The 21486-nt window shown below is 42.8% G+C and overlaps 1 protein-coding gene across 3 annotated transcripts in view; it reads left to right on the top strand.

The window, feature by feature from the left end:
- Positions 1 to 10779: 10779 nt before the first annotated feature.
- The window catches only part of MDM1 (Mdm1 nuclear protein), a 35042-nt gene continuing 24335 nt past the window's right edge, over positions 10780 to 21486 (top strand). For all 3 annotated transcript variants that reach the window (XM_075013319.1, XM_075013326.1, XM_075013335.1), the window contains exons 1-5: positions 10780 to 10848; positions 13001 to 13115; positions 17437 to 17810; positions 18242 to 18376; positions 20043 to 20222. In XM_075013319.1, the coding sequence (XP_074869420.1) occupies positions 10831 to 10848; positions 13001 to 13115; positions 17437 to 17810; positions 18242 to 18376; positions 20043 to 20222 (822 nt within the window). In that variant the 5' untranslated portion in view covers positions 10780 to 10830. The remainder of the gene's footprint in view (positions 10849 to 13000; positions 13116 to 17436; positions 17811 to 18241; positions 18377 to 20042; positions 20223 to 21486) is intronic.

The following is a 21486-nucleotide window of genomic DNA, read 5'->3' on the forward strand; positions in this document are numbered from 1 at the left end:
ATCCCTGACATTTACAGAAAGTGGTAAAAACAAGTACAACTAGAAAGACAGGAACTGCAAAAAGTGACTGTAAAAGAGCTGTTGTATTAGCCTCTGTGTGTTTGGTTTTTATCAGTCTCTTTTTGTGTTATGTTCAGAATAGAGGCAGGACATTAGCTACAAGAACTAGAGGCACCATTTGTTTTGGCAGAGTTGAGTCTCTTGGAACTTAACAAACTGTATGTCCCCATATCTCTGGGTGACTGAGGGTGGGGTGAGGTGGGGGGATGACCACAAGATGCTGCTGTGAGTGAAGAAAAACAAGACCAACTACTCGCAGCTTACAAAGGCAGTTTCTCTGCTCTGGGTGCTAATAGCTCCCCATCAGACTCTGACAAAGGCTCACATCCCCCTGTCTGATCTAACTTGTTTTTTACTCTTTTGATAAGTGCTGTTGATACTGGGCCATTTCCCACCTTGCTGAATAGACCTTGTCAGCTCTGGGCCTCCCTCTTACCGGGACCCCACTCTTTAAATACCCCTCTGAAACCACCCCCCCACTCATGCATCTGATGAAGCAGGTCTTTGCCCACGAAAGCTTATGCTCCAAAATATCTTAGTCCATAAAGTGCCACAAGACTTCTTGTTGTTCTCAAGACCAAACACTAACTACGAAAGTGCTTTGCTAAGCTTCAAAGGGCAGAGGCACAGAACCTGCCACAGTGTCTGTACAAAGTAGAGATAGAGAGACATCAGGAATATTGGCTATGTAGCTTCCTGGTGTTAGTCTAATACAGTAATGATGCCAATGGAACCAAGTCAGATTTGTTTTGAAGATGGTATGAATTTGGGTCGACACAAAGCAATTCTCATATTTTCTTAAACATCACATTTAGTGTGGCTCAAACTGTCCCCAGTGGTGACATGAGGGAGTGGCACAATTTCAGAGGCCCCGCTGCAGTGCAAATAGGAGAGGTGGAGAAGAAAAGAGCAGCAAAAGCTGCCCCCTCCAACAGCTACCAACACCTGCCCCTTCTGTGATAAGTCTCGTGGCTCCAGAATTGGGCTGATCAGTCAGCCATCAAAAAACTCACAAATAGGTGGGTGACATGAAGATGCCCTACTCATTGAGTGACTGCCAAGAGAGAGAAGTCCAGAGAACACCTCTCCCACTGACAACTTTTGCTGGAGTACAGAGATTTCACAGCAGAATCTCTTTGTTTAGATACAAAAAGCCCTGCGTAATATGCAGCTGGGTTTTAAAAGTGTGAACAAACGCACCATTATCTGCATTTACATCCACGATCCAGCTACACTTGTCTTATGAGACTAGGGAAGTGTGAATATTTCCTGTTACTTTGAAGAATTGTTAATTCTGAATTAAAATTGTGACCACTTACATGCCATCACTGTTAATCATTTTTATAACAGTGTGGCCAACGGAGTGCAGTGTGCTGAAATCAGGGCCATGTATGGGCTCACACATCTTTAAAGAAAAAAGATGTGATAGAACATAGGTAAGGCTAAACCCAGCTGAGAGAAACCAAAGATCCTAGTAATAGTATGTATGTCAGCTTCTACAACTTCACTGCTCACAGGTCTATCAGAAAAGGGGGAGGGATAGCTCAGTAGTTTGTGTATTAGCTTGCTAAACCCAGGGTTGTGAGCTCTAATCCTGAAGGAGGTCATTTAGGGACTGGGGCAAATAGATGTCAGGGATGGTGCTTGGACCTGCCAAGAGAGCAGCGGAGTGGACTAGACAAGGTCCGCTCTAGCTCTAAGAGATGGGATGTGATGATGCAGTTGGGTTGTTAGCCTCTCATGTTAAAAAGGACAGTTTCTCTTGCTGAGACTGTTCCAACTGAACTATGTAAACATTAACCAGCTCAGAGAGAGAAAGCAAGAGAGAACATGTGTGAGATAGATTATGATTCTATAGCATAGGTGGGCAGTAAGTAGCCAGGTGTGGCTCACAAGGATCAGCCCTGGTGGACCACCAGTGCTTTATTTACCCCACACAAATATACAAAATCCCAAGAATTTCTGTAAGGAAAAAATGCATTTGTTTTTCAGGAATTCTTTTTGATTCTCCATGGAGTGCAGTCTATGTGAAATATTTATCTTCAGGTCAGTCTGACATTGTTCTGTGTTTGCCTGGGTTGCCATAATCTCAACTGGAATTGTAAGTTCAGATGCCCAATGTGCCGATTCACTTCTATGGACTGAGCAGCATCCCATGATGCACCAAGACACCCTTTTTGGTTGAATTGCTGCAGTGCATCATGGGAGAAATGGCATGGTATGACATGGCTGGCATATTACAGCTAGAGAGGAGCCTCCACCCAATGAGAATGGGGGTTTGAGGCAGCCAAGCTACACCTGCCACTGGGCACCACTCCTCAGAAACTCTGGAAGCAGAAGAAGGTACTTGATGCTGTGAGAGTTGTGAACTTTGCTGAAGATAAGTCCATTGGTGCACGCCTCTGTACTATTTCCTCAGCAGCTTCTCTTCTATGTCTGTTGAAACAAAAGTCTGGACTTCATGTATGAAGCAAGCAGAAGGGTTTGTTATGCACAATGCTAGTGCAGTGCCACTTTTACCCTATAATGCCACAGTTCATTGGGTCCAGTGGCAAAGTTCTGACTTGCTTATTTAATCTCAGAAAACATGCAAACAGTTTTCTCCTTATGGATTACTCTGCCATTGCTGACTACACCTCTGAACAACGTTGCTTTGCTTTGTGGATTTTTCTCCAGGGGTGGGCTGAGATGTGGGTTCTCTATCTAGTGTCAGTCCAAACATGTATTAGCGGGTGTGAAGGTTCTCAGGCTTCCAGAACTATCAATCATCATGTTACTCCCTACCTCCAGCATGAAGGAGTCTTGCTGGTATGCAGCTGGATGCTATCTTCCTAACAGCATCAGTTTTCCAGTGACTCAGGCACTCGCCACAAGAATAGGCCAACTCTGTCTTGGCTTTTTAAGTTAACAGTAGATGCACCTCCATTCCCAAGTCCCTTTAAGTTGTTCCCTGTGATATGCAGCCCCTGAAACTAGCTACTCATGGAAATCCTAGATACTCTGCTCCTAATGGTGCAACTTATTCCACGTTACCAGTTTACCTTAAATAACCGCTCTTGCAAAGATCACATTGATAACATAAAGCTTGTTTTAAAAAATTAGAGAGATTCTACCAGAAACAAAAGGAAGTAATGGAAATGAGTGGCTACAATACAAAATCCTGAAAAACGAACTTTTATCTACACTATGTTATTCGCTAGGAAAGGTAACTATTAAAATAGTTTCCCCCTGCCCCAATTCATTCTGCTGCAGGCCTGGCTGGCTTCAGAGGAACCAGAATCCAAGTTTTCCTATAAGAACATGTGGCTTCTTAAGATGTCTTTTCAGGGAAAGGCTTCACAGTGCCTTACCCTCCTCTCTGTTAGACTGAAATAGCTTTTTGTTTCTATCCATAGGCAAGACAAATCCCTGTTTTATCACAATGTTCCTTTTGTTTAACCTTCAATACATTTTGATTGTTTGCAGCTGCCTCTGATGGTTTGCCAGAGAAAATCCTGGGTAAGGCTAAACCATTGAATCTTGCATTGCATCTCCAGATAAACAAAGTGGGTCAACTGCTCCTTCCTGCCTGAACGGCTGTCACGAAGACATATTACCCCACTGACTTACATTTACTCCAAGTTCATAAACCATATTTTTCAGTGTAGTTACATTATTTCTTAAATATTACCCAGACATGCATCTTGCAATCATTATGAATCATACTGAGTTATGAACTTTTGGTAGATACTCCTTATGAATGAATATTGTACTAATCATTTCTCATAGTGAGTTTGACAAAGAGATGGGGGTTGTTTGCAAACAACAGGGGACCCTTTGCCAAGGTGTATCTGTATCACAATGTGTCTGGACCACCTTTGCCCCTTCTATATTGCTAAATTTGAGAGATAACACATGTACATGCACAGGGGAGTGTTGGAAATTTGTCAGTAATTTGTCTGTAATAAGACCAAAGATCTCAGAAACCATAGTCATGTGATCAGCCCCACTGATTTCAATGGGGATTCCGTATAAGAATAAAATTTGGAAGAATTGCCTGCGTTATTGTTACACATAAAAACACCTGAGACTTAAACTGCTGATTAAATAGAAGTAAATTATGAAATGACTCCACATCATCATATTTAATTGCATATATTTTGTCAAAACTATGAAAAGTTAGTGGTAAATTGAATGGAAATTAAAAATATACCCAGGATAAAAGCTAAGTGAAACTTGATTTTGGGGCTTTGAGAGACTGTACAGTTGCGATGTGGACCAGACTGCTGGCAAGGTAGCACTTTCATTTCCCAAAATAGGTTTTGCTGTACATGTAAAAAAAGACAGCAGAGAAGATCACATCTGCAGAAAGAGAACACCAACGTAGGTAAAATCCATTCCCTACCCACTCACCTCTTTCAACTGACTCTGAGGTCATATGTGCCAGACTGCAAAAGGAACAACTCCTGCTGTACTTTTCCTGAAGGAAACCTTCCATGGAAGACAGAGATCTAGAGAGCTAGCGGAAGCCACCATGCACATTCAGGGGGAGGAAGGATTGTACGCCAGCAGTAGTTCTGAGGGAACGTGCCCAAGACATATAGAATACCTCTGCAAGTGATGTGAAAGAGTACACAACAGCCTCTAAAAGACTGTAAAATAACCCCTCTCCCTATATACACCTCCTCTGTTGGCCTAGCTCCGCTAGCTGCTATGGAACGTGGGAGTGGGGGGAAGAGGGGAAGAAACCGGATGGTGGCAGCACACTTACAATGCTCTGAGGGGGTCCTAGACGCAGTGAGGTATCTAGTTTCCTGCTCTTTATGTGCATCAGCAGTGGCTGTTCTAGCATTTGCACAGGTCCACTAGGGATGAGGAAAGCTGACCGCACAACTGTGAAGGCTAATTCCCACTCCCAAATCCAACTGAAGCTGACTGAAACATTCATAGTATTTTTAATGGATACTGCATCAGACCACCAAGGAACTACCTCGCCTCCATCCAATGACTTTCTCCTGAAGCTGTATTTGAAAGTTTGGTATTTGTGGTACGGTGATGATGGGTTTACCTTAGTAACAAGTGCATGACTTGGTGTATCTTCTGTTTATCCTGTATTATATCAGAGCAGTGTTCTGGGAGTTTGCAGAGAAGATGCTAGGAAACAGTCCTGCTGCTTAATATTAGATTTCTTTGTATTCACATGTATGTGCAGCCAGAATGTGTGAGATAATTAATAACCATGGTTACATGAACAGAACTACCATCTGAGGGAAACCGGAGCCTACTTGCCTCTCTTGCAGATCCGCTAGCTAGTCTGGAATGAAGCCAACTGTGGCTCTTTTCTGGACATCACTTCTACAAAGCAGCGAAAGAGAGAGATTCTCTTAGGAAAGACTCATTTCTGTCAGCCCCCCCAGAGCGCAGGATGTATTTTGTTATATAACAAAAATCCCTGCAAACCTTAAGAGGAACGCAGTGCTCTTCTTAGCAACCATGTGATCTTAATGTCTTCAGCCTTGTCTCAGCCCACCTGTCCAGCGCCTTTCTGTGTTTATCACCACATGCTGTTTCTCTCTGGCTGCGCCTACGCTACAGCAATCTTTCGAAAGATGATCTTCCGGAAGATCTCTTCAAGAAGATCTTTTAAAAGAGCGTGTCCACACACAAAAAAGCAGATTGAAAGATCGATCCACTTTTCCTTAGAGGGCATCCACATAGTCCCCGCTCTTTCGAAAGAATGAGCCAGGGATCAAAAAATCTGGCACCAGAAGGACTGTTTTTCCAAAAAAAGGTGCCAGATGTTTTGATCTCTGGCTCATCGACACAGAGGTCCTTTTCAAAAACCCGGCCCTTTTTCGAAAGAACGCACACAGCATCCACACACAAAAACCTTTTGAAAGGAGGCACTCTCCCTGATTCAGGAGCGGAAGAGGGCTTCTGGAAGAAGAGCCACATTCTTTTGATCTCGGATCGAAAGAGTGCCTTTTGTGTGTGGATGCTGTGGGCGCTCTTTCAAAAAAGGGCCGGGTTTTCTGAGAACTTGCTAGTATACACACGGCCTTTGTGTAGTACCAGATTATGACTGGTTGTTCCAGAGGTGCTTACCCCACATACATGTAAAAGCCTTTCACAGCTGCATGCTCAAGAGGCTATTCTTCATTTCGCACTAAAACACACAGGAGTTGGTACAAGATTCCAAGGCCAGCAGGGACCACTGTGACCATCTAGTCTGGCCCCTGGGAGGTAGGAGGGGAGGGGGTAGAACACACAAAGGAGCCCCCCCCCCCGGGATGCTACAGCCACAGACGTGGGACAGGGGAGGGGGACCTGGTGCCCATGGGGGAGACGGGGAGCGTGGGCCATGGAGCTGCGCTTGGTACTCACAGCCCTCCTTCCTCTTCTCCCTTGTTTCCACAGCCACACCATCCGTGGGTCAGGACAGTCTTGCCGCATCCATGGTGCCTGACAGCCCCCCCAGGGACATTAGACCACACCAGCCCACCGGGCCAACCACCAGCACTGGGACTGGCCCACCCCTGCCAGGGCCAGGCACAAGCGGCCATCGACCCCCACACCCTTTAAAGGAGATGCTTACTGTTGCCTCAGAAGGGCTAGTCTGCCCTGTGACCCCGTCCATGGGCTTTCCTAGCCCCTTTAATTCAAAAGGGGCCGCTTGTGGGCGTAGACACTCCCTTTCCATGCTCGGGATGGCCCCTTTTGACGTACGACATTGCTACTTCAGCACTGCACATAGAAGGTGCTGGCCCTGGCAGGTGTGTAGATGCTACACAATGAAGTAGCGTATTGTGATGAGGTAGCCTCCGAATTGTTGTGCACGTTCAGCACTGACACACCGGAAACAAGCTCTCTCAAGTTGGCCACCCAAAAATAGTACAAATTGGCCACCTCGGGACCTGATCAGTGCTGGATGAGAGAATTTGCCAGACGAGGGGAGATCAATGTTGTCTAGCACATTACCAGCACGTCCTGCGCTTATCGGGCTTTAAGAAGGCATGTACAGGTAAAGTAAAGATAAATAACAGCACAGAGCACTGAGAGCCAGGACTGCGGGCTGTAAGCAAACTTTATGGGACTGCAAGAAACTAGATCATACTCATGATAAGTGCTTGTCCATCTAACTAAAATCATACTAAATTACTGGATGAGAGAATTCCAGATTATAGAGGTTCAACCTGTAGTTACTTTCAAAAATGTGGCCCAAATTACTTGCTCACATTACACAAATGTCAGTGGATGAGTTGAGAATAGATCCAGGACACCCTTATTTGAAGCCCAGAAAGATGGGGTAACAGGCGCCCCCAAAACTGCTATGGCTATCCTCACGAAAGGTCAATGGGAGCACTTCTCCCATTGATCTTCCTTAATCCTTGAGAGGAGTCACAGGGTTGACGTCAACCCTTGAAAGCACCATTTTGTGCATGTATGAACCGAAACTACAGAAGATCAACCCTGGGCAGCTCGATCTTCTGCAGTAGCGTGGAAATGGGTTAAGGGACTTAGGACAGCTTCGCTCTTATAACAGCAAGCACTGAAGGCTGGAGGAAGAGTTGATCCCCTGAGGCTGACACAAATAGGCTATGTCTACACTAGCCCTTGCTTTCAAAATGAATATGCAGTACCTTATTAGCATAAAGATGGCACTTTGAAAGTGCCACTTTCAAAGTGCTGTGGCCACCATTATGCAAATGAGGTGCTGCATATTTATTACACCATCTCATTAGCATCCCCTTTTGAAAGGGTGGGGCTAGTGTAGACAGAGCCATGGAGTGGAACTGACAGGTTACAGAGCAAGCTGTGTCTAGCCCTCTTCAGCTGGAGGATTTCAGAGACACAGCAACTTTGAATGACAACAAAGAGGGACCACCTTGTAAAATAATAATTCTGTCACTGATCTGTGAATTTCTCTTTAAAGGCTATCTGTAATTTATAACCAACAGAGGTTAATAGAGTTTTGAAGGGGTCCTGATGCTCCTAATAAAGAGTAATGAGCATTTTGTAATCAGAAATCTACCAAGCGAGCAAATGGCAGATCAACTTAGTTTATTACAATCATGACTGCATTAGTAATGGGCCAAATGCCCAGAGGCTTTGAATATTTCCAAGGTTATTGAAGTCAGTGCTCTGAAGGCAGGATAAAGGTCAGAAGACAGGCCAGAACAGAACCAAGTCAAGTGTTGGAGGTATGCAACAGGAACCAGTGATGCCAACAGGCAAATGGATCAGTGTCACGGGAAAAGAATTTAGACCAGAAATATATCCATTATAAGGATTTGAGACACTCCATCAGAACAAATAAAAATAGTGCTTTACATGTGACTCAGTCATAGAAGCTGAACATGTTGATTCTGTGGGAGAAAAAAAAAAAACCTATCAGACTGTATAATAAATATTGTCCAAACAAAATAAGATGCTTATGCATATATCATAAGATATAAAGGAAAGCTGTGATTTGAAGAATGCTTAGAAAACAGAAATGTCTTGTATTAGCAGATCTAGCAAGTCAAAAACCACCTAATTTTGTCCGGTAACAAGGTAGCAGGGGAATAGTCATACAAACAAACCACTTGTGCATTTCATATATTGCCCTTTACGTGTCAGGCTATTTTTCTGTAACACACACACACTGATGCATTGTTTATTATAAGCATAATGTACTCCATGTTTTCAGCAGCACAATTCTGTAAGTTTTGGGATGTATATTACTGTTGTAAACATTTGGATCCAGTAAGACCATAAACCATATGTGCATTTAAAGCATGCATGTAAAAATATCTGGCTACTCTGAGTGTAGCAACACTACTGCCTTACATTACCTTGTATAAATGTTTTATGATTCACTAATGTTTATGGGTTATTCAGAGGCAGATGCAAAGTGACACAGTTGCCTAGTTAACAGCATTAACAGAACAAACATGGGGACTCTAAAGGTTCAGTGTTGGACTTATTGCAACAGGACTTCCTCCTCATTAGTTGTTCCTCACACACAGCTGCAGAGGAATAAGTTTTACTCCCATGATTCAAACGTGATTAATGTCTTCGTACAAATACGTTCTTCACTCCCAAATGATAACTTATTGTGCCTTATCTTATTCAAAGTAAAGACATATGGGGCTCATCTGCATTAGCACTCTCCTTGGGCATATAAAGAAGCCTGCTCAGTGAACAGCAATGAGGTGCTGCACTGCATATACAGCACCTCATTAGTCTAATTCTCGCTGTGTGAACTTCGAAGTTGATGACTTCAAAGCACCAGCAAGCAGTCTAGCCCTGGGTGCTTCAAAAGTTCCCTTACTCACAAAATGGCTGTGTCGACACCAGGGGAAAACTTCGAAATGGCCATACTAATGGCCAAATCAGAGAGTACTAATAAAGCACTGAAATGAATATTCAGCATCTCATTAGCACGCTGCTGGCTGCGGCACTTCGACACGGCCCGTCTACACAGGGGTAGGAATAAGTGGATTTCTACGTTTGCAGGGTCTTTTCGAAAAGGACCTCTGTGTAGATGAGCTGTATGTGAGCAAAACACAGCACTTTTGAAGTGGTGCTGCCAGCAGCATGCTAATGAGGCACTGAATATTCATTTCAGTGCCTCATTAGTATTCTCCGACTTGGCCACAGCATGGCCATTTCGAAGTTTTCCTCTAGTGTAGGCGAAGCCAATGTGTGGCAATTTTTCGCTATGAAACCCTCCGCCCCGACCAGAATGTATGTGTTCCCTCAATATATTCCAAGCCCCAAAGTGTTCCATGGACAAATTAGTTTGGGAAGCACTACCCTAGTATACAGGAAACCCTCGATTTTAGGGACCCCCATTTAGCGGACTTCAGGAACAAGGGACAACCCCATTGTTCCCGAAGTCCACTGGAGTCCGTCAAATCCTAATCCCCGCGCCCACCGCATCCCCTTCCAAAAAGTTATGGGACTTACTGCTGCCGCCTGGAGGAGCTACCGCCGCCGCCGGAGATGCCACGTGCCCCCGTCACCACGGGTGGGGAGCGCACACGGCCAGAGGGCGCGCCCCACCAGCTGCGGTCCGACGGGCAGCTCCAGCAATTCCAGCCCCAGCGGCCGCAGTCTGGTGAGTTCCCGGCTTCGGGGGCGGGGGCGGGGGCGGGGGCGCTGGGCGGGCAGTAAACCTTCGGATTTAACGGGCTCAACAGTCCCCCGCCGTCAGGGGGTTAAACGGAGGACTTGCTGGATTTGGTACCAGCACCACTAACTCGCGTCCCTGTCGGTCTGTAGCGTCGCACGGAAGGAGCAGCCCTGTAGCTCTTTGCAGCCTCGCGCGCGGCGTGGGGTCGCGCCGAGCCCCTTACCCAACGCGGGCCGGCGCTAGTCTCAGGGGCCGCGGGCCGGCCTGTTCCCCTCTCCGGCGCACGTGCAGCTTTGGGGCTCCCTCTGCTCCCCGCCCACCCCGGGCAGAGGCGTGGCCGGGCAGCCGGCGGGCGTGTGCGCGCCCTTCCCAGCGAGCCCCGGCCTCCAGGGCGCTGGCCCGCAGTTGGAGCCCCTCAGCCGGGGGGAGGGCGGCAGCAGAAGGCCCCGCGAGGAGCCAGCCCGGGGCCGAGTGCCCTCTCCAAACAGGGGCGGCTCCAGCAGCCTCAACGAGGCGGGAACGGGGCTCGCTCCATCCTCTTCCCCGCCCCCGGCGGCGCTCGGGCCTGATTGGGTGGCTGGCCGCGCAGGCGCCGGGAGGGAAGCCAGGCCGGGGGCTTCGTCAGGGAAACGGGAGTGTTTACAGCCGCCTGCCTGGGAGCCTCTGCAGCCGCCATGCCGGTGCGCTTCAAGGTGAGGCGGGGCCCCGGCTGGCGTCCCCGAGCCGCGGCGGCAGCGCAGCCTCGGGACTTGCCCTCCGTGCTCGTCTCGGGCGTGGCCCAGTCCCTTCCCCCTTGCGGGCTGGGCCGGGCCTGGGCCGGGCAACGAGGACCTGTATGGGCACTGGGGTGGGCGGCAGGAGCTGTGGAGGCACTGGCAAGCCTGGGGTGGGGGATGTGGAAGGAGCTGTGGGGACTCTGGGATGGCCTGGGGGCGGGGGGGGGGGGTAGTTCAGGACCTGTGGGGGCCTGATCCTGCCCAGGTTGGGGGGCTGGGCTTGCCTGGAATGTGGGTTATGTGGAGCCTATCGTGGGGGAGGAATAGCTCAGCGGTTTGCACGTTGCCCTTCTAAACCCAGGGTTGTGAGCTCAATCCTGGAGGAAGCAGTTTGGGGATTGGGGCAAATAGATGTCAGGGATGGTGCTTGTTCCTGCCAAGAGGGTGGGGGAGTGGACTAGGTGACCTCCTAAGGTCCCCTCCAGTCCTAGGAGACACATTTCCAATTTTATATATATATATATATATATATATATATATAATCTTATTGGCATAGACTCATATGTGGGGAGAGCCAGGATGGGAACTGCATGCTGTACAGCTACCATGAGGGATAGGATGGGGGTGACGTGGGTGCACATCAAGAAACAGGTCTCTGAACTGTTTATAAGGTATAAGAGATGTACAGGCCGTTTAGCAGAATACATAGAAAAATAAGTTTCTTGCTCAAAAGAATAGTGACAGAGAGGTGGCCATGTTAGTCTGTATTCTACCAAAACAGAAAAGCAGTCATGTAGCACTTTAAAGACTAACAAAATTAATTTACTAGGTGATGAGCTTTCATGGGACAGTCCACTTTAACAATCTGCTACAGAGGAAATGCTCAGAACTAACATTCATATTCAAATTCAACACATTAACACATGGTTTGAACAGGGACAGCAATTACCTGACCCATTATAAAGGATCTTTTACATACTTTGATGTTTTATCTAACATAACTTCTCCCCTTCCCCCGCCGTCCCTCTGCTCTTCTGATATGCCATCTTTGATAACAATTTTCTGATTTGTCAACCCTGATAACAATTTTTGAGCTTCTGTGCGTTATATATTGAGTTTGTTCTGATAAGTTTGATCTGAAGAAGTGGGTCTGTCCCATGAAAGCTCATCACCTAGGCTATGTCTACACTAGCCACCCCCCTTTCGAAAGGGGGATGCTAATGAGATACTCCAGGATATGTTAATGAGGTGCTGCAATGAATGTGCAGTGTCTAATTAGCATCCCCCTTTCTAAAGGGGGGGGTGTGCTCGTGTAGACACAGCCCTGATGAATTATTTTGTTAGTCTTTAAAGTGTTCCATTACTGCTTTTCTGTTTTGCTCAAAAGATTGATTGAAACCAGTGGTGGGCTGTGCAGCCCATGGGGATTCTGTGTGTGGCCCATGAGACCATGCACAGGGTTGCCAGATTGTATTTAATTTAGCCTGCATAGTTTTTTCCTAGCAATATTACAAAAATGACATGCACTTAAAGCAAGGGCATATGAAGGAGCTGCATGCGGTTGGCATACAACATTGTGAGAGCCATGCATACCTTCTGCTTCCAGTTGAAGTGCTGCTATGGTTTAATAGGCACACCCTGAAACTTTTTCGTATTTAGCAAAACAATCCTATCCTAGGAGACTGTCTTGGATATGATGGTCTTGAGGCCCACTGAGATGAAGGAGTGTCACTTGTGGCCCACTCACTATCCTAGGTTCTCCCTTACTGATCTAGACAAATATCCAAGGAACAAGTTTGCAATGAACTGGAACTGGTTTTGGAATGAAAAGTTTGGAATGGACTGTTTTTCTTTAAAAACATAGTTAAAAATATGCTGATTCCAGGTAATATCTTTGGCATGTGAAATGGCACTGTATTTGCAGTGTTTCTGACATTACTAAAACACAGCAAAAAGTTTTTGCTTTCATCAAAGATTGTTTTAGAAGATGAAGAGTGAGTTACCTGCTTATCTGAGTGCCCATAGTTCACAACAGGCTTGTGGATGTTGAAATACGGGGAGATGTGTTGCTGTTGGGAGTTAAGTGGGAAAACAGCACTGCTCACAAGTGTATGCCCATTTGCTTTAGGGATTGAGTGAATATAAGAGGAACTTCAAGTGGAAAAAATCAGATCTGTCAGAGTTCTGTAACCTTTCACAAGAGCAAAAATCCTCAAGGGCTGGGCTTCGATCTGATCAACTAGGTAAGCTATTAAAAATAACTGCCATAATTCATACACCATTTTTGCACAGAGACCAAGTTTTGCGAAAGGTGAACTTGTTTGCATTATTTATCTAAACCCAGGAATGTGCATGTCATTTACCAGTGTATGTCCAACTCTAAAGATAGACACAGAGTTATAATAAGATGAGTTCTATTACAGGAGCACAGGGTGGAAGTAATAAACCAAATTGTTTCTTTGACATGTTGCAATCTTAGGCTCATACTAGTACAGCATAACAAGATTGTGATAAAGTTTTATCATTGAGAGATTTGCTGGAAGATGGGTTTTCAGCATGCACGTAAAGAAAAGCGCAGGCTTTAGCGTCATAGTGCAATAATTAGGCTCTATTACAGTTTTTGTGAAGGAAGACCAGGCAGGAATGGGAAGATGTGGCACAGGACCCCAACACATTGGCTGGAAGGCAAAGGAGAAGGAAAAGTTTGAGCTAGCGTATAGGCAAATGTAACTAAAGGAGGGGAATAGATAATGAATTAGTCTGCAGAATGTACATATTAGAATAAGACTGGTTGCATTGTTTGAGCTTGACAGTTAAACATTACAACTGCGTAAACACTAGAGAGTTTTTGTCGACAAAACTGGGGTTTTGTCGACAAAACTTGTGGAGCATCTGCACACACAATGCATTTTGTCAACTTGGCACTTCTGCCAACAGCAATCTGCCTCTCTGTGGTAATGAATAATGCAATGAGGAATAATGCCTTTTGTCAACAGTTTCAGTTGACAAAAAAGCCGTGTAGACTGTGCTGCAGGGCTCCAACCCCAAACTGCAGTGGGAGGGGTGTCCACAGCAGGTGTTCCAGCCCCTGGTTCTGACTCCACCCCACGGCGTGGGCTCTGGCCAAGGGCCCTGGCTCCTGACCCCTCCCATGCTGCATGGGGCACGAAGGTCAGGGTTGATGGCACATGTGTTGGGGGTTTGCACACTGCAGGAATGGAATGTAACTTAGCTACTGTGAGATTTCATGTACCTTCTCTATCAAGACCAAAGGGTCAATTTCTCTTGGATCCAGAGTATCACAGGGGGCACTGAGCATATTTCACTCCAAAGTGAGAGCACTGTGTTCAGCTATATGCACAATCAAGGCCCAGGCTTGGATAATTATTCTAACCCTTCTTGGCCCTGGGTCTTTTTAAAATATTCGACTGTAAGTAATCTCAGTTTAGGTTTTTTAAGATGACAAAAGAACAAATTGGAGAATAGGTAACTACCTACTTTAGGGAAATGGGAATTTTTTTTTTCTCTTGAGCTCAAAATGAATTACAGTTCTTGTTAGCCATTGTTGTACAATTGCACATTTGCACTTTCCTTTCCTTGTTAACAAAATTAAATATTTCTATCCATTGTTTCATAGGAATGGTACATTTTAATAACATTTGTATCTTAAACTAGTACTTGCATTTTAATGGTTTATAATGCAGTGTCCATATATTTACATTTAGTCAAATTATTTCCAAAATGAAGATTTTAAAAATTACAGTGATACTTTTAGAAATTACTTTCTCATTCCTTTTGCTTGAGTCTTTGCACAAAATGGAGTTCAGTTTAACTTTGAATGAAGTCAGGGGTTTTGACTTTTGTGTTTAAAAAGGCCATCTACCCGCTTTATGAAAATCCTTAGATGGAGTTTTGCAGGTAGCATTTAGAAATAGAGCAGCCATCAGAATCTTTTGTGTGCATTTCTCAGGACACAAACTAAGAGGATGGACCTATGTTGTCTTTGCTGGTTCTCTTTTGTTCTCTCAAACCAAAATGGTCGTCAGGTGGCCAGCAACAGCAAGACTCTGAGATTAACTTCAAGCAAGCTGCCAGCATTTCTTTGTGTTTGACTCCACTATTGTTAACGCCAAACATTCAACAAAAAAAAAATCTTTACTCCAAAGTTACAAAATTGACTGAAATCTCAATTAAAAATCTGGGTAATTTTTGTTTGCCTTCTGATTTGACTCTTTGTGAACTTGTCACATTTTCAATCTTTTTCCCATAACTGTGAGGGCTAGAAACTTTAAACTGAGATTGTCATTTAATCTCTGGGAGCTAGGGATTTAACTTGAATCTCAGATATCACAGGACTCAGAATCATGGGTTGGCAAAAAAGCAATCTTTTGTTTTAATTTTTATTGTGCTTAAGTTTTCTCCCTGACCTTTGCTTCCATTTTTTTTATGCTCACTTCTTTTTTGGTCATATGTAATCACACACGTCCTTGCAGTACTGCTCACAGACACAGATTGATGTCTCCACACACTGCTAGGCTATGTCTAGATTACAGTGATTTGTCAGCAGAAGTTTTTATTGGGAGATATCATCCGACAAACTTCTGCTGACAGGTCTTGGACAAACTGCCAAGTGGATCTCAAGAGTGATCTGTGTAGTTAACAGAGAGCGGCTTGACTGTCCGGTTACTCTATCGGTAAATGGCCAACCAGAAGCATAGCAGACAGGGCTGCTCAGTGTCCAGGAATCGCTGTTTGTTAACAGAGGACCCCCCAGAATGTCCAGATGGGCTTTTTTCTTTTTATAGAGCTCTGTTGACAGAGGCATTATACGTCGGGGGGAGTGGGCTATGGCTGTTGACAGAAGTGCTGCATTCTGTCAATTTACTGTTGACAGAACGCCTTGGAAATCAGGAGGCTCCTCAGGTCTTGTCGGCAAAACATCGGTTTTGTCGGCAAAACTCTCTAGTGTAGACATAGCCTTAGTGTTTGTCTCTTCCTGTTGAAATTCATCTTTCACAGTTTCTCTTAACAAATTGTGTCAATTTAAGAATTGCTTATATAACACTTGTGCAGACAAACAGGTAGGCTTGAGTGCTGAAAATTTTCTTCTGGTATGTTCCCAGTGTTTCTTCAAAGGTTAAGTTACTGCTTATGTCATTTATGTTTTGTAGCACAAAGATTTGGTATATCTGACATTTTGTATGCTGCCTTCTACTTGAAAGATGGTTTATTCTCTTTCCAGCTGCACCCTAGTTCTTCATAGACTATTTTATATACTCTGCAACTATTCATCTCAGCCAAATAGATTCTTTTGTTAGTTTAACATACTCCATCAGGATTCTGTTGTCATGCTTTATTTAACAACTGTATGGATACCCACCCATCTCCCTCTTAAAATGACATGGTAATTTTGTTCTGATTGTTATACATGAATCAGCTCTTTTTTGTTATTTAAAACTAACTCACATAGTCAGCGTCTCCTTCTAGTGTAAATATAAGATTTTTCCTAAACTTTAAAAATATTGTCTAATGTATTAAAGATTGCAAGTTATTTTAAAAACTATTCTGGAAGGCTTTTTTTTTTTTTTTTTTAAGGAAAAAAATTGCAAGAAAATTGCAAAAGTGTCTGTGTGGAATGTCGATATGCATATGATGACAGGTCACTGGTCTCCTGTGACTGTAAAGTGAGAATTTATTTAGCAGTGCACCTATTCAACATGCATAAGTAGTTTAGGAAGTTTCATGCCACACTTGGCCTGTACAGGTTGATCATGAGGTGATAATTCTACCTACATTAATCTTCTTAGTGCCTGCAAGTTAAATTTCTGCCCTCAGCTATGCTCACTGACTCCCATTGACTTACATTCAGACTATGTCTACCCTAGCGCCCAACTTCAAAGGGAGCATGGTTAAGTGGAGTGTTGGCAGATTGCTAATGAAGTGCTGCGGTACATATGCAGCACTTCATTAAACTAATTCTCCCTCGCGGCAACTTAGAAGTGCCAGCTTGTGTGTCGCTTCAACTAACCCGCCGGTACTTCAAAGTCCCTTTGCTCCTCAGTACTTAGAAGTACTGGTGGGTTAGCTACGGCTACATGTAAGCCGGCACTTCAAAGTATGCCACTTCAAAGCTGCTGCGGGGGAGAATTAGCATAATGAAGTGCTGCATATGCACTGCAGCACTTCATTAGTAATCTTCTGACACCCTACTTACCATGTTCCCTTTGAAATTGGGGGCTAGTTTAGACACAGCCTCAGAGTAGCAAAAGGAACAAAATATGGCTTGTGTGTGCTTTGCCTGACACAGGGTCAAGCTGTACATCTCCCACTGACTCAGATGTGAATTTACAGGTGCTTAGCATGTATGTAAAAGACCTGAGCATTTCACAGGCCCATAGTTTGTAAATTGTCCTTGCTCAAAGATATTTAAAAAAAAACAAACAGTCTTCTGTTATATACTGTGGTTTTCATTCCAGTACGTTAACATTCTAATCTTGTGTTCCAGTGTCTTAAAATCCTAATACACATATTTTATTGTGCTTAAGCTTAATGCATGTTTTGTAGGAATCACAAGAGAGCCAAACTTCATTTCCAAGAGGAGGGTGCCTTACTTCAACCCGCAAATTTCCAAGTCCTTTGAATGGAAAGGAGACAGTGATTTGGAGGGATCTTTGGATGTTGTACCAGAAGCTGAAGAAGCTGAGCTGGCAGAATCAAACAAACATAACCACAATAATGATAAAAATCTGGAAGCCACTGAAACACCTGAAGCTCCCAGGCTTCCTAAAAAAATTCGGTCCCACTCTGCAGATTCTAGAATTGACTCAGCCATCATATCTGCAGAAAATAATAGGATGAAGATGCCACTTGCAACTCCAGACAACCAAAAAGAAGTATTTGAACCTCCAAAAAAGCACTTAGAAAAAATGCACAATGGGGTAGGGATCATGAAAGACTTTCTCCCTTTCTTATAGTCGCTGGGTAAAGTTAATAATGTGACTGTTACAGTAAATTAAATACAGTTTAAGCCAGCTTTCATTCTTAAACTATTTGTTCTTCTTGGTATAACTTTGTCTCTGTACGATGCTGTATTTTGATGTTAATCTATGTTAAAACACTATTATGTTGGAAGAATGGGGCCAGATTTTGATTCTTCTTAAATCTATGGAAGTTTTTCAGTTGCAAGAGAATTTAGTTCATAATTTGTAGTCTTGAAAGATATTGTAGAGAATGAGGTAGTATATCTTTCATTTGTTTACTTGGCCTTATCAAAGGATGTAGGTCATGACAGCTTAGTTAAAAGAAAATTACAGCAACAGAAAGTATCAGAGAACAATAGAAGTTTTCTAATTTGTTTTATATTGACCAGTTTGACAGAGTCCTTCAAAAAAAATCAGGCATGAATATTTCACCTTCAAATAGTTTCCCCAGAAATTCTGAATATCAAAGGCAGTTTGTGTGGAAGACGCCCCCGAAAAATTCTCCAATACTTGCAGCTGACCAGGTAATTTTAAAGCATCTGAAAAGTAAATATATGATTTAGTGTCAGTCAAGGAAATCTTTTAGTAGCCTTAATTTCTTTATATTTTGTTGTAGTGGACTGGTATGATGTTTACAGTGCCACTTTTGTTTTCTAATATATAAAAAAATGAATTAATTCACAAAAGGCCCCTTATTAAAAGATTTGATCTTACATCCTCTTTTGCAAGCAAAACTTGCATTGCAGTTTCTTTTACTTCAATGGGAATTTTGCTTGTGTAGCCTCTGCAGGATCAGTTTAGTAATAGGTAGCTGTTGTAATACCACAATGTTTCAATTGTGAAAATATTCATAGAGTGCTCCTTTTTGTTGAGATTCTGTAACAATTTGTATGATGCTCTCCTAATTGGTGCTTGTGAAAACAGCTATTTCTTTTATTCAGTTTGCACCAAAAACATACAGTCTAAAGGCCTTTGTCTTGCAAATGCTGACGTGTGCTTAAATTTACTACCCTTTACTACAAATTTGAGATCAGTGGCATTATTTAGAGTAATAAAGATGTACACATGTAAAGTGTTAACAGTGTCAGGGTTTAAGGTTTAATTTTTATGAGATTCTACTGTTATTAAAGGTATTGGATCTTGACTTTCTGAACTCTAGCTATAAAAAACCTGATAAAATATGTCTGAATATTACAGTGGTAGAGATACCTGATCCTTGAACAGATGTGTTAAGAATGCCCCAAATTATCTTGACATTGAGATAATTGTTCTAATCCAAGCCTAAATAACAGAGCCGAGGAAAATTTATCTGTATGGCATATGGCATGTCTTTTAAGTCTCATTAGTCTGCGGGAAGATCAAGTATGGCCATTTATAACAGTCAAGCACATTGTACATCTTACAGTAAACTCTTTCATATCTGGCAGCCCCAGGACCAGCAGGTTGCTGGATAGTCAAATACTCTGGATAATAGAGAGTTATACCTAGCAATGCATAACTCTAAAGAAAAACAGGAGTAGATATTAAGAAACAAACAAAAATGTAAGTGGAGTACTTTTTATCAACAACAATAGTATTGTACACTGTAAACTTACACTGTATTTATTTGCACTATACTGTACTTATGGAAAACGTAACTAACATTTAGTTATGGTTAAAATGACTGGTTAGTTGAGAGTTCTGGATAACAGAAAGCCAGATATGAAAGAGTTTACTGTAGTTTATAATACAGAATTAATTGCAGAAAAGGGACTGGATCAAATTACGGTGCCATAGAAGCTTTATTTGAAATCATGAAGAGTCCATCAACACTTGGTGACAGGTTGAAATGTAGGTTTTACAGTGTATTATTTCAAAAAATGTGTAGTGCTGAGTGCAAATCTAAAGGTGAATTGCAAAGATTTGTCAACCATCTTCTCCCCATTCACAGAAAATAAGCAGTTTAAAAAAAAAATTAGAAGGTCACAAATAAGGAAGAGCAGTTGGTTTTGGACTTAGAAAAGTCTCTGAATTATATCCCTGCTAAGAAAGTTCCCCATTTATCTTATGCATCTAATAGTTAACTTTTCCACATGTAGTATTTGTTCACCCTTTGCTCTCAGTACGAATAGTGAAGCATCACTAAGGTAACTGATTTTTGACAACTTGACTTGAAGATTAGCAAATTAACATTGTTTTCTTAATTCAAAGGTTATTCACAATACAAGTAAATCTATTCCCCCATTTAAGTCTCCGGTAATTATCCCTGAAACTGAATATAAGAGAAGTTTTAAAGTTTCTCCTTCAGCGAAGGAACCAAAATTGAGGGAAGATTTGGAAGGGAGAGAATTTCCTGTACAGGACTCAGTAAATATATCCCTGGAAAGAAAGGTATTCATATACTTCAATGTCTTTGAATGGTATTTCAGTCTGTTTTCTGTGGTTTTTCTGATAGGTTTTATAGTTTATTACATATGACATCATTGGGTATGGTTCTGCTCTAAAGAGGGGCTCACCCTGGGAGGGACTTGTGGCCTAGTGCTGAATACATCAACTCCATGTTTGTCTCTGATTTCTGTGTCAAGTACATTCAGTTTACAAGTGAAAAGATTTTAAAAAGATTTTTGTTTTGTTTTGCTAACTACCAATCCAAATCCTTAGCTTGGGTCTGAGATTCTTTCCTTTCTGTGTATTGTGGCCAGAAATAAGGATTCTGCCAAAAAGGTTATGCTCTGCTTGGCACCTGTGCAGTCTCTGGAGGGCCAAAGAATGAGTAGAATTGAGTTCATTTTCCAATGAGTATGTGAGTCCTTTAAGTCTAACATGAAAAAAAAATTATTTTGTAATCACAAAAGTCCAGAGCTATGCATTTGAACATGGACAAGGAATAAACTTTGTACATAAAGATACCAGTTTTACTGTTAATTTTCAGATTGCAGTTATACTTTAAGAATGAACAGTGTAGGAATTGTAATTTTTATTCAACTATTTAAGTTGATAAGTAAATGAAGTATTAGGACAGCACACAGTAGACAGATTCCAGTTTCTAGTTCAAATATTAGGCTATCTTTTGTAAAACACAGACAGCTATCTCTTAGATGTTGTACAATGAATGCATATTTTGGAGAACAGTGTGTTTCTAAAGATTCAGCACACCTGCACCTTCAATTACAACGTGCTCTCGCATTATACATCTGAGGGCCTCTAGCAAAACCAGACAACCACACTGACAAAGTTTAGCATTAAGGTAAAAACAAGCAGGAAAAATGCAAAATGTGAACACATCAAAAAAGGGCATAATCCTGGTTTTTCTATTAAAAAAAAAAATCCGAAAATTCTTCTCAATCACTTTTAGGGTCTTTCTCACAAAATCATAAAAAATAAAATACCCTGTACTTTAATGCAACATTAAAGACATATTTTTAAATGTCAGAAACGCAGAGTTAAAATTTATATAGCAGTATTTACTTCGCCACCTTGCACAGGTTTAGTGCTATTTTATTCCCATGGTTTCTTATGTGTACAGGTTGAACATTTCTAGTGTGACACACTATTCTGGCAACATCTGTGGTCTGGCTTTGTCTAGGACTCGGTGTGTGCTCCAGGTTTGGAGCACTCACAGGAGAAAAAAACGTCAGACCAAAACCACAGATGT

This window comes from Carettochelys insculpta, chromosome 1 (genome assembly GCF_033958435.1).
Source record: "Carettochelys insculpta isolate YL-2023 chromosome 1, ASM3395843v1, whole genome shotgun sequence".
NCBI lineage: Eukaryota > Metazoa > Chordata > Testudines > Carettochelyidae > Carettochelys > Carettochelys insculpta.